Source organism: Pelodiscus sinensis, chromosome W, assembly GCF_052426305.1.
Source record: "Pelodiscus sinensis isolate ZL-2025 chromosome W, ASM5242630v1, whole genome shotgun sequence".
In the NCBI taxonomy this organism is placed as follows: Eukaryota; Metazoa; Chordata; order Testudines; family Trionychidae; genus Pelodiscus; species Pelodiscus sinensis.
This window is the reverse complement of record NC_143084.1, coordinates 6,226,531-6,243,126: the sequence shown is the minus strand read 5'-3', so window position 1 is coordinate 6,243,126 and position 16,596 is coordinate 6,226,531. Positions and strand designations below refer to the sequence as shown.

General features: G+C 51.1%; 1 protein-coding gene across 1 annotated transcript in view; it reads left to right on the top strand.

Moving 5' to 3' along the window:
- LOC112547596 (BICD family-like cargo adapter 1) overlaps window positions 1-16,596 on the top strand; it is a 293,330-nt gene that overhangs the window by 124,830 nt on the left and 151,904 nt on the right. The window contains exons 3-5 of the mRNA XM_075897779.2: window positions 440-556; window positions 6,735-6,746; window positions 10,563-10,709. Of these exons, the coding sequence (XP_075753894.2) occupies window positions 440-556; window positions 6,735-6,746; window positions 10,563-10,709 (276 nt within the window). The remainder of the gene's footprint in view (window positions 1-439; window positions 557-6,734; window positions 6,747-10,562; window positions 10,710-16,596) is intronic.

Sequence of the window (16,596 nt, the reverse complement as noted above, 5' to 3'; positions counted from 1 at the left end):
GATTGACCCAGAGATATCAGGAAGTAAATTTGGTTTACTAATGCTGAGAATCTGCACTAGTATGGCATCCAGGGGCTTGTGCTAAGTGAAATGGAGGAAAGCCATGGGCTGTGTTCTTTGGTCTCCATCCTTGAGATGCTTGCTAAATTGCATTGGTGCTCAGAAGCTATGTGGGATGAATTCTGCACTGATTTATAACCCTATGCAACTCAAGCGGCTTCAGCGGCTTTGTATGGGGGGGGGGGGGTGAGACCCAATTCATAGAATGTCCTCCCTTTTTCAGAATTTGTGGTGATTCCAGACTTTGAAAGGCAACCCTTAAATTAATGTTATTTCCCAACAAATTTATAAAATCCATTGAGGGGAGCTAATCACTTTCAGCATTTTTTCTTACCCCATGTTTTGCATTTTGGGGTAATTGCATGTGGCCTATTTGCAGGCATCAGAGGTGGAGAGAGAGCTCTCAATGCAGATCCATACCCTGAGAGGGGACTTCCGGGAGAAGAACTCATCAACCAGTCAACATATAGTACGACTCGAAAGTCTCCAGGCTGAGGTGAGTGGCCTTCTCATTATTGTGGTTAAAGTTTGATATGTCTCTCAAGGTAGTCAGTGGTATTTTAATCTTGTGTAATTAATCCCTCTGAACTGGGTAAACAAATCTAAATGCCTACTGGTGATAGTTTGTGCCAGCAAGAAAAAAGAATGCTAGCGAGAGGGCAGAAGGAGCTAATTAGTTTAGTTGTCCACCTGTGTTTCTTTTTTAACTGATGCTCCTTGTTCACACCAACAGGACTACTGTATGTAAGTAGCAGAGTTGTCCCCTGTTTTGAAAATAGCCTGAGTTACTATACCATAGGGGCTGGCATGGAGGGCCTGGGGGGATTGGGTGCAGTGGGGCTCTGGAAACAGGAGTCTGGCACCGAGGTGTGAAGGGCTGGCACTAGGGAACTCTGAGGGAGAAAGAGGCTAGCACTGGGGGGGTTAGGTGCAGGGGACTCTGGGGTCAGTGACTGGTGCTGGGGGGGTAGTGGAGGGGTGAGGGGCTCTAGGGGTTACGGCTGGCCCTGGGGGCCGGGCCTTTATGGACCAGCCTTTATGGACCAGCAAACCCATTCACAAACTTTTGGCAGACAGGTAACATTTTATTTGCATATTTGAATATCCATTTGCATATTGAATATGCAAACATGCAAATAAAATTTTGCCAGTCCACCAAAAGTTTGTGAATGGGTTTGCCAGTTCCTGGTATAAAAAAGGTTGGGACCCACTGTCTTAGGTGCTAAAATGTGAGTATGTTTGGGTTTCCCGAAGAAGAGCTCTGTGTAAGCCCAAAAGCATCTCTCTCAGAGGTTGGTCTCTCAGAGGTTGGTCCAATAAAAGATATTAATTCATCCACTTTGTCTAATAGCCTGGGACTGACACAGCTATAATGACACTGCAGGTACAAAAGCGTTAGTCACATAAATGCCCTTAAGTTTACCCTGTTTACAGTGGTAACTGTCATACCAGCATAGCTACTGTCATGAAGGAATGTTTCGGAAGGAGCATCTCTCTCTCTCTCCTCTCTCTCTGAGGCTACGTCTACACTCACTACAGGCTTCTTGTGCAAGAAGCCTTTTGCACAAGAGCTTTTGCGCAAAAACGTCTTGTGCAAGAGCGTGTCCAGACCTCATGCAAGAGAGCGTCCATACTATTGGATGCTCTCCCATGTATAAAAGCCACCCGGAACCAGTTCTAGCCAGGCTAGAGGTCACCAGTCATTCTTGAGTGCTGTTGCCAGAGCCCTCCAGAGATGCACGCTTAAAGGGCCCCCCCCCCCCGGACATCCGCTTCTCTGCCTCTGCTCTGCTTGCAGACCTTTCTTTGGCAAAGCTAAGCTTCAGCAGTTGCCCTTTGCTTTTTGGGGACGACACAGCTTTTTTGCCTTTTGCTGTTTGCCATGGAGCCCGAGCTGCCCCTGGGCACACGACGGCCCCACACGGCCATGCTGCAGTTCCTGCAGCACTTGATTCCAGCAACCTACTTGTTGCAGCTGGATGTGGACACTGAACTCCTCCTCGCATCCCTCTGTGTGGCTGTGGCTGCTCCGGTCTGGTTGCCGCACCCCACCATACCCAGGAGGCTGGAGACCAGCTCGGACTGGTGGGACTGGCTGGTCATGGAGCGGAGGGATGACCAGCAGTGGCTGCACAACTTTAGAATGCGCAAGGCCACCTTCTTCGAGCTCTGTGCCTGGCTCGCACCCACCCTCCAGAGATGTGACTCCCACCTGCGGCCCGCCATTCCTGTCCAGAAGTGCATTGCTATTGCCCTCTGCAAGCTGGCCACCCCAGACAGTTGCCAGTCGGTGGCCAACCAGTTTGGGGTGGGGAAGTCCACCGTCAGGGCCATCCTCGTGTAGGTAAGTAGCTTGCGGGCTGCAGTCCCTACCAGGGGAGGGGGTGCAGGATAAGGGGGACCCTCGGGAGAGGGGGGCTGGGGACTGTAGGGGGTGTACTGAGGGTGGGGGGAAAGGCCAGGCCCCAGGGGCTTCTGCAGTCCCACCCTCACACAGCCCTGCTGCTGGGGGGGGGGGGGGGCGCACGCAGGCTCATAGGGGGTGGCTGCTGGGAGGTTGGGGGGGGGCAGAGGAGAGGAGGGGAGGGGGACAGGCACATCCCAAGGGCTCATGCAACCCCTCTCCTCCCCTTCTCTGTTTCGTGTGTTTCTTTCTCTCCTTTTGCAGGTTGTCCGGGCCATCAACTCCCTGCTGCTGCACAGAGTCGTCTGGCTCCAAGACCTGGAGGCAACTATGGGTGGATTTGCTGCCCTGGGGTTCCCCAACTGTGGAGGAGCCATTGACGGAACACATCAATCAGTCCAGTTCATCAACTGCAAGGGCTACTTCTCAGTAGTCCTGCAGGCCCTGGTGAACCACCAGGGCCACTTTACTTATGTGGGGTGGTCGGGCAGGGCGCACGATACTTGAGTGTTCAGGAACTCCAGCCTGTGCGCCAAGCTGGATGTGGGCACCTTTTTCCCCCACTGGGACTTTGTGGTGGGTGAGCACAACATGCCAGTGCGCATACTGGGGGATGTGGCATACCCACTCATACCCTGGTTAGTGAAGCCCTATACCGGCTGGATCCCAGCAAGGACCTGTTCAATGCCCACCTCAACTGAGCCTGGATGTAGGTGGAGAGCACCTTCGGGCATCTCAAGGGACCGTTCCACTGCCTCCTCACCTGTCTGGACGTCGGGGAGCGCAATATCCCCGAGGTGGTGACAGCGTGCTGCGTGCTCCACAACATTGTGGAGCACAAGGGGGAGGCCTTCTGCCCAGGGTGGGTGGCAGAGGCTGTGCGTTTCAGCACCCCACCAGGCCCATCAGTTGGGGGTGCGCATCGGGGAGGCCCTGAGGGAGAGGTTCTCTGACACCCCCCCAGTAATTGTCCCCAGGGCCTCCCCTCCAGGGGCTTCTACCTTTCCGCTCTCTCCCTTCCCCCTCTCACCCCCTCCTCTTGACCCTTCTCTGACCTCCCAATAAACACACCTGTTTGGTTTGAAAACAAAATGAGTGCTTTTTGTTATTCAACATAAAGAGAAAGGGGGCGGGGGGGATCAGGACTGGGAGGGTTAGTGGGGCAGCCTGCTCTGCCACCTCAGGTACAGGGACATGTTCGGGGTTGGTTGGGTCTGGGTTGTCGGGGGGGGCAGGAGGAGGGGCCATAGCCATCACTTGGGGAGGGGGGATGGCCATGAGGAAGGCAGGGAGCAGAGGCATAGCAAGGTGGGCAGATGGATGGGCGAGGGCCATAGGAGGGTGGAAGGCAGGGGCAGTGGCATTGGGCGGGTGTTTCCCCGTGCGGGACAGGATGTTGGTAAAGTTGTCGCAAGGCGACATCATCTGTCCATGCACGCTCCTGCCATTCAAGGTCTGCACTGAGCCTGTGTGACAGGGTGTCATGGATGTCACGCATGATGCCAACGTGTTGCTGCATGAGCTTCTCCCCAGGCCTGGCCCGTCTGTGGCTCCCCTGGACTCTGACAGGTGACTGCGATGGTGTGGCTGGGCCCTGCGTCCTGGCTGGTCCAGCTGTGGAGAAGACACAAGAGGGAGGGGGCGGTCAGTCCTCCCTGCACACACATTCCCTGAGGCCATGCCCTCCTGTGTGAGCGGTGACCGCACCAGTCTGCGGCCCCCAGGAAGGGGATGTCCCAGGTGCAAGGCCATGTGTGGCCTGCACAGCACGCCCTGTGTCACACGGGCCCCGATGGGGACTGAGGACTGTGCTGCCCTCTCCCTCCCCGCTCCCTGCTCCCCTGGACACACACACCACAGCCAGGCAGGCAAGGGCAGTGTCCGGCCACAGTGGATCCCCTCATGGGCGGCAGAGGAGCCGGGAGCAGCCTGCCCCTCCCTAGGGTCTGCACACACAGCTGTGGCTCTCTGGGCTATCATTGGGAGCGGCTGCTGCCTCTCACGTGCAGGCATGCCTGTGTGCTGTATGCAGCACTCCGGTGTGTGTGTGTGTGGGGGGGGGGGGTTGTGCCTGTGCCCTTGGGGCTAGCCTGCTTGCAGCTGGGTGCACCCCCTCCCCCCGGGAGCAGGACTCATGTGGCCACGCATGAGGCTGGCAGCAGGCTCCGGGGCACGTTGAGGGGCTGGCTGCTGTGGCTGTGTGCTGCACCCTCCCACGCACGTGCCCAGACTGCAGCAGCATGTGCTGGCCTAGCGGCCCACATGACACTGTACCCCCCATCCCCTGTGCGCCCACCTCCCCCGCCCTCTGTCTGTGTGTGTGTGGAAGTACCTGAGGATCCCTCCCAAGTCTCCTCGGAGGCCTGGGACACATCCAGGCTGGCAGGGACTGGCTGCAGGGACAGGGTGATTGTCCCACTTTCCTGGTTGTCGTCGTCCTCCTCCTCCTCTGTCAGGGGCTGGACCTGCCCCTCCATCTCCTCCAGGCTCCAGTCCAGAGTGCACCACAATGGAGGGGAAAAGGTCCCCCCCCCCAAGGATGTGGTGGAGCTCCCTATAGTAGGGGCAGGTATGGGGTCCTTCCCCTGAGCGTGCCCTGCACTCCCTGGCCTTTATGTACCCGACAGAGCTCCTTCACTGTTGCCCGGACTTGCTTCATGGTCCAGGCAGGGTGACCTCGCTCCGCCAGGGATACGGTCATGCGGGAGTAGATCTCCGCATTGCTCCTCTTGGACCGGGGGTCCTGCAGGGACTCCTCCTTGCCCCACAACTCCAGGAGGGTGGCGATTTCAGGGCCACTCCAGGTGGGGGCACGCCTTTTGGTCTCCCTGGGGGGGGGGGTCCTGTGATCCCTGTGGCTGGTCCCTGGAAGGGCCAGGGGGGTCTCGGGGAGCTTGGCGGGAGGCCATTTGTGGTTGAAGCAGAGAGGCGTGGTGAAAGCACCTGCTCTGGCCAAACTTCCAGCCACAATGCTTGTGCAGGGTGCCTGCGGCTTTAAAGGCGGCCAGCAGACAGGAACAATAGAGTTCTGATTGATTTGGCCTGAGTGGCCCAGAGGCCACCATTTTTTTCCCCTGGAGGCCAATTCTTGCGCAAAAACCCCTCTGGAGCGTCCACACTTGCCTTTTTGCACAAGAGCTGTAGCACAAAAAGGAGTTACGCCTCATAAAAGGAGGTTTACCTACACCGGAAAAAGCCCTCTGTTCTGCCATTTTACTGCCGATTTACTTGTGCAAAAGCGCGCTTGAGGTGTGGACGCTCTGCGGGTTTTTGCGCAAAAACTTTGTAGTGCAGAGATAGCCTAAGAGCTCAATGGAAGACATTACTTGCAATCCAACTCCAAGCATGGATAATGTTCTAAAGATAGGGGTATAAGTGGGCAGCTAGGAAGCACAGCTCCTCCCCTTTCTTGACTGGTGCAATGAGAGCTCCCCATCTTGTTTCAGTTTCTTTTAACCACTGTCTAATGGATAATCTTATCAGGAGGCTGGAAAGCAGGAGAGAGAGTATGAGGGATCTTTTAGAGACAAAAATGTGGGTATGTTCCCATGTACCACATCCAAACACATGCTCCACTTATTCAGAACAGTTCCCTCATGTCTCCGAAGAAAGGAGAAATTCTGTCCTCCATTTGAGGCATGTGTGGAAATGTGAGGCTGTCCTTTATTCTTAGTTTAGCTCTAAATATCTTGGCCAAAGCTAAATATTGTTCATTTCCTTTTCCTTCTGTGATTTGGGGAGGATGAGAGACTTGAATATGAAGGACCTGGAGTGGGGAAAAAAAAAACCCTGGGCTGTGTCTAGACTGCATCCCTTTTCCGTAAAAGGGATGCAAATTAGACACATCGCAATTGCAAATGAAGCGGGGATTTAAATCCCCCCCGCTTCATTTGCATAAAAATGGCTGCCGCTTTTTTCCAGCTCGGAGCTTTGCCGGAAAAAAGCGCCAGTCTAGACGGGGATCTTTCAGAAAATAAAGCCTTTTCCGAAAGATCCCTTATTCCTTATTTTAGGAAAGCTCCGAGCTGGAAAAAAGCGGCAGCCATTTTTATGCAAATGAAGCGGGGGGGATTTAAATCCCCGCTTCATTTGCAATTGCGATGTGACTAATTTGCATCCCTTTTACGGAAAAGGGATGCAGTCTAGACACAGCCCTGTTGTACAATCTTACTACTTTTTAATTAATTAGAGTTTTCCCTGAATTTCTGTTTCTTTTCCTCTCCTTACCCCCCCTTTTCCCCATTTCCCTCTTCCCCTTGGTGTGGAGCAGCAGGTCCTTGAAGTAAGTATAGATGCTCTGATTGAGTATTGAATGCATGTCCATTACCATCACTGTGCATGCCCCGCCTGTTAAGGTTCTTCCTCTCTTGTGCTTTCAGCCCATTTTTTCCCCTCATCCCCTTGCCCTTGTCCAAGGCCTACAGGAGAGTTGTGGGTTTTTTTACAGTCATTCACATGTTGTTCATTACCGAGTTTTATAACACATAATAATGTAAAATGCAATCTTTCTGTTGGTTCTGTGTTTATCTCTGTTGCATTCCTTGCCTCCATTACATGGAAGTCATGCTTGTAGGGGAAGAGATTTCTCAGCAATCATTACTCATAAGAATAAATGCAGATATGCAATATTGACACAGTATTCCTTCATCTTTCCAAAGATTTGACTCCCCCAGACAAATACAGCATTCCTCATTTCTCCAGGACAGCTGACTGTCTAGTTAATCTGTGTCCAGGCACCATCTGTACACTAGGTACATAACCCTAAACATGGTGCTTAGAAGGTAGACAGATATCAGAGAGACCCTGGAGGACAGTTAGCAACTAACATGAGTGTATTGGAGAAGACCTAGAGAACAGTAAAGCCGGGGGGTGGGGGGTTAAAGGAGAGTCTAGAAGCCAACCATAGAATGCCTAGACCAATATTTGAGGCATTTAGGGCATGTGTGAATGTGGGCTAGGAATGCATCCAGGACAGTTGGGAGGGCAAGCTGGAGAGAACCAGCAAATTAATCAAGGAGCTGCAAAGGAGAGTTGAAGAGACCTTTGTGCATATTCCCAAGCTATCAGAGAGGTCTGAAAGGACCCTGGACACTACTGAAGAGGGGCTAAGAGTGGGTATCATAGGGTATGTCTACACTACAAAGTTAATTCGAACTAACAGCCGTTAGTTCGAATTAACTTTGATAGGCGCTACACATACAAACCGCTAGTTCGAACTTAATTCAAACTAGCGGAGCGCTTAATTCGAACTAGGTAAACCTCATTCTACGAGGACTAATGCCTAGTTGGAATTAAGTAGTTCGAATTAAGGGCTGTGTAGCCACTTAATTCGAACTAGTGGGAGGCTAGCCCTCCCCAGCTTTCCCTGGTGGCTACTCTGGGCACAACCAGGGAAACTCTTCTGCCCCCTTCCCGGCCCCGGAGCCCTCAAAGGGGCACGGTCTGGCTACAGTGCCCGTGCCAGGTGCAAGCCTGCCAGCACCCAGCCAGCAGACCCTGCACCTGGCACGGCACGAGCCAGCCACCCGCTGCCACCCAGCCCTCTGCCTCTTCCTGGGACCAGGCTGGCTCTCCCAGGAGCCTACCCGGGGCCGCAAAAGGCGGGCGCCCGCCTGGTCTAATGCGGAGATCGTGGACCTCATCCAGGTTTGGGGGGAGGCCTCCAACATCCACGACCTCCGCACTAGGCACAGGAATGCAGCCGTCTAGGGCAGGATAGCTGCCAGCCTGGCCACCAAAGGCCACATGCAAACCCAGGAGCAGGTTTGCATGAAAATCAAGGTGGTCCAGTGAGACCCCCGACCCTGAGCCCTGAGCTTAGAACATAAGAACATAAGAATGGCCGTACTGGGTCAGACCAAAGGTCCATCTAGCCCAGTAGCCTGTCTGCCGACAGCGGCCAACACTAGGTACCCTGAAGGGGATGGACCGAAGACAATGACCAAGCCATTTGTCTCGTGCCATCCATCTCCAGCCTTCCACAAACAGAGGCCAGGAACACCATTTCTACCCCCTGGCTAATAGCACTCCATGGACCCAACCTCCATGACTTTATCTAACTTCTCTTTAAACTCTGTTCTAGTTCTAGCCTTCACAGCCTCCTGTGGCAAGGAGTTCCACAGGTTAACTATTTGCTTTGTGAAGAAGAACTTTCTTTTATTAGTTTGAAGCCTGCTACCCATTCATTTCATTTGGTGTCCTCTAGTCCTTCTATTATGGGAACTAATGAAGAACTTTTCTTTATGCACCCTCTCCACCCCACTCATGCTTTTATATACCTCTATCATATCCCCCCTCAGTCTCCTCTTTTCTAAGCTGAAAAGTCCCAGTCTCTTTAGCCTCTCTTCATATGGGACCTGTTCCAAACCCCTGATCATTTTAGTTGCCCTTTTCGGAACCCTTTCCAAGGCCAAAATTTCTTTATTGGTGTGAGGAGATCACATCTGTACACAGTAGTGAAGATATGGCGTACCATAGTTTTATACTTCCCCTCCTCCTTCTTCCCCTGGCTTCCCCCTTCCAGCTCCCTCCTCCTAGGTTTCCCCCTCCCCTCTCCCACCCTCTCTCTTCCCCTCTCCCACCTCCTTTTCCCAGTCTCCCCAGAGGTTAATCCCCCGCCCCCCCCCCAGTTTTGTTAAATAAAGAGAGTTTCTATTTTTGAACACACGTGTCCTTTATTTTTTACATCAGGAAGGGGGGCTAGGGAGGGGTAAGTGGAAGGGGGTGAGGGAGGAATGGGGTACGAGCCCCCGATGGGGAGGACTGGGGTGGCTCTGCGGGCTCCTCGGGGTGGAAGCTCTCCTGCAGGGCCTCCTGGATCCTGACAGCCCCCCGATTGACCCCCCTGGATGGCAGCCTGCGGCAAGTGCAGCCGGGCTGATGGCTGAGTGCTGTGATGTCCCAAGTGCGGGCACTCAGGGCACTCCAAGCCAGGACTGCTTTGCTGTCCCTCATTGAGGTAGACAAGCAAGCGGGGAACCCTGAGAACTGTCTGTCCGGGGTGGGGGTCGGGTCCCTTTAAGCACAGCCCTCATCTAGCCTGAGGCAGCAGCTCCACACTCTAAGTCCTAACCTGATGCCCTGCCGGCACCTGTTCCAGCCAGCCTTAACCCCGGTTCAGGGTCACTCAATGTGGACATGCTATTTTGAATTAGCAAAACGCTAATTCGAATTAGTTTTTAGGTCTAGATGCACTAGTTCTAATTAGCTTAGTTCGAATTAACTAATTCGAATTAAGTTAGTTCAAAATAGTGCTGTAGTGTAGACATACCCATAGATCTAGGGAACATGAGTTGCTGGATCAAGCCATCTGAGATGGTGTACGAACAGACCAGGAATTACGGGGGGCATCAAAGGTCTGTAAGCATAGCTAAAGAACAGCTGATGGTATTGGACAGGGTACAAAATATACCCCCAACACAAAGGTATCCTGGTGGTGGGCACTGTATAAGAACCTGGATAGACAGCTAGATGGGAACATTTATTCCTGGTTACAAAGAGTGGCCTTTATTGGTGCTGATTTATCCTATATACAGCTTCTTGCTAAGTGAATGGACTTGGCACATTGTCCTTCATCACCTGCCCTTGCTGCATTGGACAATTGAAAGGCTTGAATCTATTTTAAAATAAGTAATTTGGTGGGTGGGGGGGGGGGGAATATCAGTAACTGTTGCACAAAACCATCAGTCTGCTTTTTAAAGCATAAAATTATATCCTATTGAGAATTCGTCAAATCAAACATAGCAAAGAACAAGGTTCACAGTTGCAATGCTGTCCTCCCTGCTGGCCACAAAGGGCATAGCGACTCTCTCTCTGGACTCTACCTTGGAATTTCCTAAGAGCTACACAGCAGCCTCTTCTGTCCCCTTTCTTCCCTCTACATTTACCTGGCAACACACATTCCAGCATCTCAGGAGCTGTACTCCCACTCTGCTCCACAGAGTTTTTTTGTGGGAGGCATTTTCCTTCAGCCTCCTCCTAAGCTGAGTTGCATAAAGAGGCAGTGTCTCTCTCATACAGGTGCAGACACAGACCCACCCTAGTTCCTGCTGCTTTCCCCAAAGCTTGGAGCACAACACTAGTTCTCTTTCCCTTTCAGATTAAGATGCTTACTGATAGGAAGCAGGAGCTGGAGTGTTGCCTTAGTGCCATGATGGAGGAAAACAATCTGCTTCGGGGCACTGTGGAGGAACTGCAGAAGCGATTGTTGGTCCTGGAGAGACAAAGCCATGATAAGGATCTGCAGGTGAGGAGAGCAGGAGCGGGGGAGAAATGCTCTCACAAAAGAGAAAATGGAACTCTGAAAGCTAAGGGATAAAGAAGGGGTTCTGGGATAGGACCTACAGTTAAGAGAATGGGAATTTGGAGATAGGAGGCCAAGGGGAAGAGTAAAATGACGCTGTTGTTCCTCTGTGATCATCAAAGTGACTAGTGCCTAGAAATGACCTGCAGAGAACAGGAACTCACAGAGGAGACTAAAGGAAGAGAAAATGTATGATTAGAGCAAGGAGTGAGAACATTTAATCAAGGAAAACAGGTACTTCAATGGAAGATATGGAGACTGAGGAACCTGGTTCATTTCTGCTGATTTCTTACTGGGACTGACTCCAATAGGGTACTCTATGGTCAATTTGGGTAGAGGATTGTAGCCATTCTCAGGTCTGTCATTATTCAAAAGGTCCACAAAACAAACCCATGGAGTTCTCAGCATCTCTTAGCAACTTGTTCAACACTGTACCAGGAGTAACATTTACTATCTCAGTGTTATATAGTCTGTTTCTGAGTGGAGAGCGATATTTTATTGCTTCTTTTCTCAGCTGGTATAGCTACAAACCTGCAGTGGGTAAGGTGAACTATTTTACTCTTTGCCAATTAGCTCCCCATATTCTCTGCTAGTAAGTGGAACAAAAGAATATAGGAACTGATACACAAAGGCTGCATCTAGACTGGCAAGTTTTTCCGCAAAAGCAAAAACTTGCCAGCTGTCTACACTGGCCGCTTGATTTTGCGCAAAAGCACTGACGTTCTACTGTCTGAAATCAGTGCTTCTTGCACAAATGCTTTGACGTTCCTGTTCGGACAAAAGCCCTTTTCCGGAAAGGCTTTTGCACAAAAGGGCCAGTGTAGACAGCTGAAAACTGTTTTGCACAAAAAAGCCCCGATTGCGAAAATGGTGATCGGGGCTTTCTTGCGCAAAACCACGTCTAGATCGGCACGGACGCTTTTCCGCAAAAAGTGCTTTTGCGGAAAAGCATCCGTGCCAATCTAGACACTCTTTTCCGCAAATGCTTTGAACGGAAAAACTTTTCCGTTGAAAGCATTTGCGGAAAATCATGCCAGTCTAGACGTAGCCCAAGAGACTGATAGACCATCTAGCCTGGTACCTGCTGTTGGGCCTTGGCTGTTTCTTCAGCAGAAGATGCAAAATCCCTTCTAATGCACCTAACTAGAGCCCTGTTCTACCATAGTTGATGAGGGAAATAATTTCTTCCTGTACTCAGAGTCAGCCCTGGAAACTAAACATTTCCTCACTTTCCCTCCCACTGTCCCTCAATTCAGGCATGGAGGGACTTCGTCCAGGGAGTTCAGTCTTCACTGACGCATGGCCTCTCTGCCATGAGCTTGCCAGCTTGGGAGCCAGTTAATGTGAGTTGTGATGGTGGGTTTGAGATTTGAATGCCTGTCCACCTGGAACTGGATAGACCCACCAATTCATTTTATGCAGTTGAACATCATTACAATCTGCTAGGTAATCGGCCACCAGCTGCTAGGTAATCGGCCACCAGCCTGGTCTGGAAATGAACTGGTGACCTAGATGGGAAAGGCTATTTCTGCCATTACTAACACACTCAGCTGTCCATTTCATCAGACTATAATTTTATTCTAACACTGTAATTTATTCATAAATAAGTCTAATCAGACTTTGAAATTTACTAAGCTATGTGCCTCAATTTGAGCAAGTAAATTTCATTTCCATTAAAATATTTCTTTTTTTAATTTAGTTTTCCCCTTCCTAATTTCAGGAAGTGCCCTCTAGTTCTCCTGTGATGAGACAGTGTTAAATAAGAACTCCCAACTGTTTTTTTTTATTATACAGTATTTATAAAGATATCCTCTATCACAGGGGTGGGCAATAATTTTTGACTGGGGGCCACTTCAGAAATTTTTGAAGTGGCCCCGAGCTACCCCAGAAGGGGTGGGGCCTCAGGTGGAATGGGCAGGGCCTTGACACTTCCATGCTTCCCTGCCCACAGACCCTGATTGGCCTGGGGGTGGGGGAGCATGTGAAGTCTTTGTCCCCCTCCCCCCCAGAGAGAACCACCAGCTGTTCTGAACAGCTGGCAGTTTCCTCTAGGTGCCCATGTCCCTGGCGGTGGGAGGAGACTTTGTGCGCTCCCCCCAACCCCAGGCCAATCAGAGCCTGTGGACGAGGGAAGCACACAAAGTCTTCTCCCACCCTGCAAGGGGCACAGCTCCGCGTGCTCCTTGCAGGATGAGGGCAGGGTCGGAGGAGATTTTGTGCGCTTCCCTCGCTCCCAGGCTCTGATTGGCCTGGGGGCAGGGGGAGTGTGCAAAGTCTCTCGCTCCCTGCCCTCGGGCGCGCGGCGCTTAGAGTCAACCACCAGGGTTGACTCTAGGCACTGCACGCTTCCTGGTCCCTAGGGCCTGATTATCCTGGGGGCAGGGGAGCGGCAGGGCCTCCACAGGCCAGATCAACCCACTTGGCGGGCCGGATCTGGCCCACAGAGGCCCTTTTGCCCACCCCTGCTCTATCAGAATGATTCTCCTTTCCAAACTACATATGCCTGGTCTTTTTTTATCTTTCCACATCTGGATCTCACCCCCACCACATCAAGCCTCTAACTAATTTTGTTGCCTCCACTGGGCCTTTTCTGCTGTCTTTCTTGAGATGAGGGAACCATTGCAGAATGTGGTATCCAAGGTGAGGAATTATCATTTTTGTGTGTCAGTATTATTTTCATACTTCTCTCTATCCCCTACTACATAAGGGTATGTCTACACTACAGTGCTATTTCGAATTAACTTAATTCGAAATAGTTAATTCAAATTCAGCTAATTCGAAATAACACATCTATACACAAAAACTATTTCGAAATAGTGTGTCCACACTGAGTGGACCCTGAACCGAAGTTAAGGCTGGCCAGAACCAGTGCCGGCAGGGCATCAGGTTAGGACTTAGTGTGTGGGGCTGCTGCCTGAGGCTAACTGAGCTCCGTGCTTAAAGGGACCCTACCCGCACCCCGGCCAGACAGTTCTCAGGGTTCCCCGCTTGCTTGTCTGCTTCGATGAGGGACAGCAAAGCAGTCCTGCCTTGGAGTGCCCTGAGTGCCCGCACTTGGCACATCACAGCACTCGGCCACATGGAGCCAGAGCTGCCCCTGGGCACGACGCTGTGTCTCATGGGGTCGTTGCTGCAGGCTGCCATCGGGGGGGTCCATCGGGGGGCTGTCAGGATCCAGGAGGCCCTGTGGGAGAGCGTCCACCCCGAGAAACCCTCAGAACCTCCCTGGTCCTCCCCACTGGGGACTCGTGCCCCATTCCTCCCTCATGTCCTTCCACTTACCCCTCCCTAGCCCCGCTTCCTGATGGCAGATAACAGACTCTGGGTATGTCTACACTACCCCGCTAGTACGAACTAGGGTGGTAATGTAGGCATACCGCACTTGCAAATGAAGCCCGGGATTTGAATTTCCCGGGCTTCATTTGCATAAGCCGGCCGGCGCCATTTTTAAATGCCGGCTTGTTCCACGAGGCGTACAGATAGTTCGGAATGGCTTGCTAGTTCGAACTATCTAGCCCGTGCCGCGTGTAGCCGCGCGGCACGGGGTTCGAACAAGCCGGCATTTAAAAATGGCGCCGGCCGGCTTATGCAAATGAAGCCCGGGAAATTCAAATCCCAGGCTTCATTTGCAAGTGCGGTATGCCTACATTACCCCGCTAGTTCGAACTAGGGTGGTAGTGTAGACATACCCACATATATTCAAAAATAGAAACTGGGTTTATTGAACAAAATGGGAGGGGGGGAGATGAACCTCTGGGGAGACTGGGAAAAGGAGGTGGGAGAGGGGAAGAGAGAGGGTGGAAAATGGATGGGGGAAACCTGGGAGTAGGGAGCTGGAAGGGGGAAGCAAGGGAAAGAAGGGGGAGGGGAAGCTCAGAGCTCAGGGTTGGGGGTCTCTCCGGACCAACCTGACTTTCATGCTGACCTGCTCCTGGGTTCGCATGTGGCCTTTGGTGGCCAGTCTGGCAGCTATCCTGCCATAGACGGCTGCATTCCTCCATCTAGTGCAGAGATCATGGACATTGGGGGCATCCCCCCCAAACCTGAATAAGGTCCATGATCTCCACCCTGGACCAGGAAGGCGCCCGCCTTCTCCAGCCCCTGTCAGGATCCTGGGAGCTGGCAGACTGCTCCTGGGGAGCGGTGGAGGGCTGGCTGCCAGTGGCTTGCTGGCTCATGTTTTGGGGACACTGGGTCAGGGGCCCCGGTGGCCACTGCTGGCTCTGGGCTGACAGGCTTGGAGCTGGCACAGGCACTGTGGCCAGGGTCTACCCCTTTAATGTCTCCGGGCTGGGGGAGAGGAGAGTAAGCTTTCCTGGTTGTGCCCAGAGTGGCCACCAGGGCTCCCTGGGAAGGGCTGGAGGCCCCCTATTTCGAATTAAGTGTCCACACAGCACTTATATCGAATTAGCTATTTCAAATCTGGCATTACTCCTCATGGAATGAGGTTTACCAAATTCGAAATAAGGGCTTCACTATTTCGAATTTATTTAGAATTTATTTCGAAATAGCGGTTTGCCTGTGTAGATGCTATTAAAGTTAATTCGAAATAATGGCTGTTATTTCGAATTAACTTTGTAGTGTAGACATACCCTAAACTAGCATCTTAGCTATTTTGACTACTATTGTACAATAAGCAGTCCACAATGATGCCTAAATCTTTTTCCTTAGAGGGTATCACTAATTCAGAACTTACCTGTGTAAACAGAAATTATGTGGAGACAAGTGCCTAGGAAGTAATGTACATTAAAAAGAACAGTTTAATCCATCTATCTACTTGTTGTTTGTGTAGAAAGTGATTGCACCCTCTCATTACAGATATGCTCTAATTTAAATGCCTTGGAGGTGTTGGGATTTTGTGGTTCCCAGAGTGTCAGGTGCTGGGCAGAATCAAGGGTCTTCCATACTTCAATTCAATTCAACAAGACTTTATTCAATGTGCACAAGGGGAGAGCCCCTGGTACTAAAATCAGCCAGAGCCCCTCGAGCAAGGAGCCCCTCCCCTTGCTGTTTTATAGCACATGGCAGTTACATAACAGGTTACATAAGTTATATAACACAAACTTCTAAACCAATCAGATTCAACCTTTCCATATATGGCTTTGTCTGTCACATGCTTGTACTTCTCCACTCCACATGTTGAGTTCACCCCCCTCCCCTTGGCCTTTTCTAGGCTGTTGCTAGGGTGGTGAGCCACTGCATGCTTCTTTATGCATATCTACTTTGCAAACCACATTTTGTTTAAAATGAGCACATGCATACCCTTCAGCTCCCCCATTTGGTTTTGGGGCTAAGAACAATTCTTAGACCCCACTAACACCACTTCCTTGTATTTATTAGGAGCTGTAACTGACCTTATCAACACTTAATTAACTGCAGTTTTGGTAACAGAATTAAACAATACATTCAACCTTTAATACATAATGGTATCTACACTAAAAGTAAGTCCCCATATCCATTGCGAAAACACAACTGAAATCCATCCCCAGGGAATCTCTGTTCCCACAATAGCAAACCCTTCTATCCACTGAATCACTGTAATTGCCTTACCACTTCTTTCATAATATCTTCCACAATAGGAAGAACGAGATGTTCAAGCCAGGCTTACCTTCCAAAGCTAAATACCCAAATCCACACCAGGTAGTGGAGTCTTTCTTCACTGTTATATCATCCAGTAAATGAAACATTACATGCACCATTAAGTCAGGTCCCAACATTTGAGATAGGGCTTGTCCTGACTCCATGTTTCTTATATGCAAAACCCATCCTCCCAGGATGGAACATTGGTCCCATGGGAAAGCTATATAGTTATCTCCAGCTATTATTACAC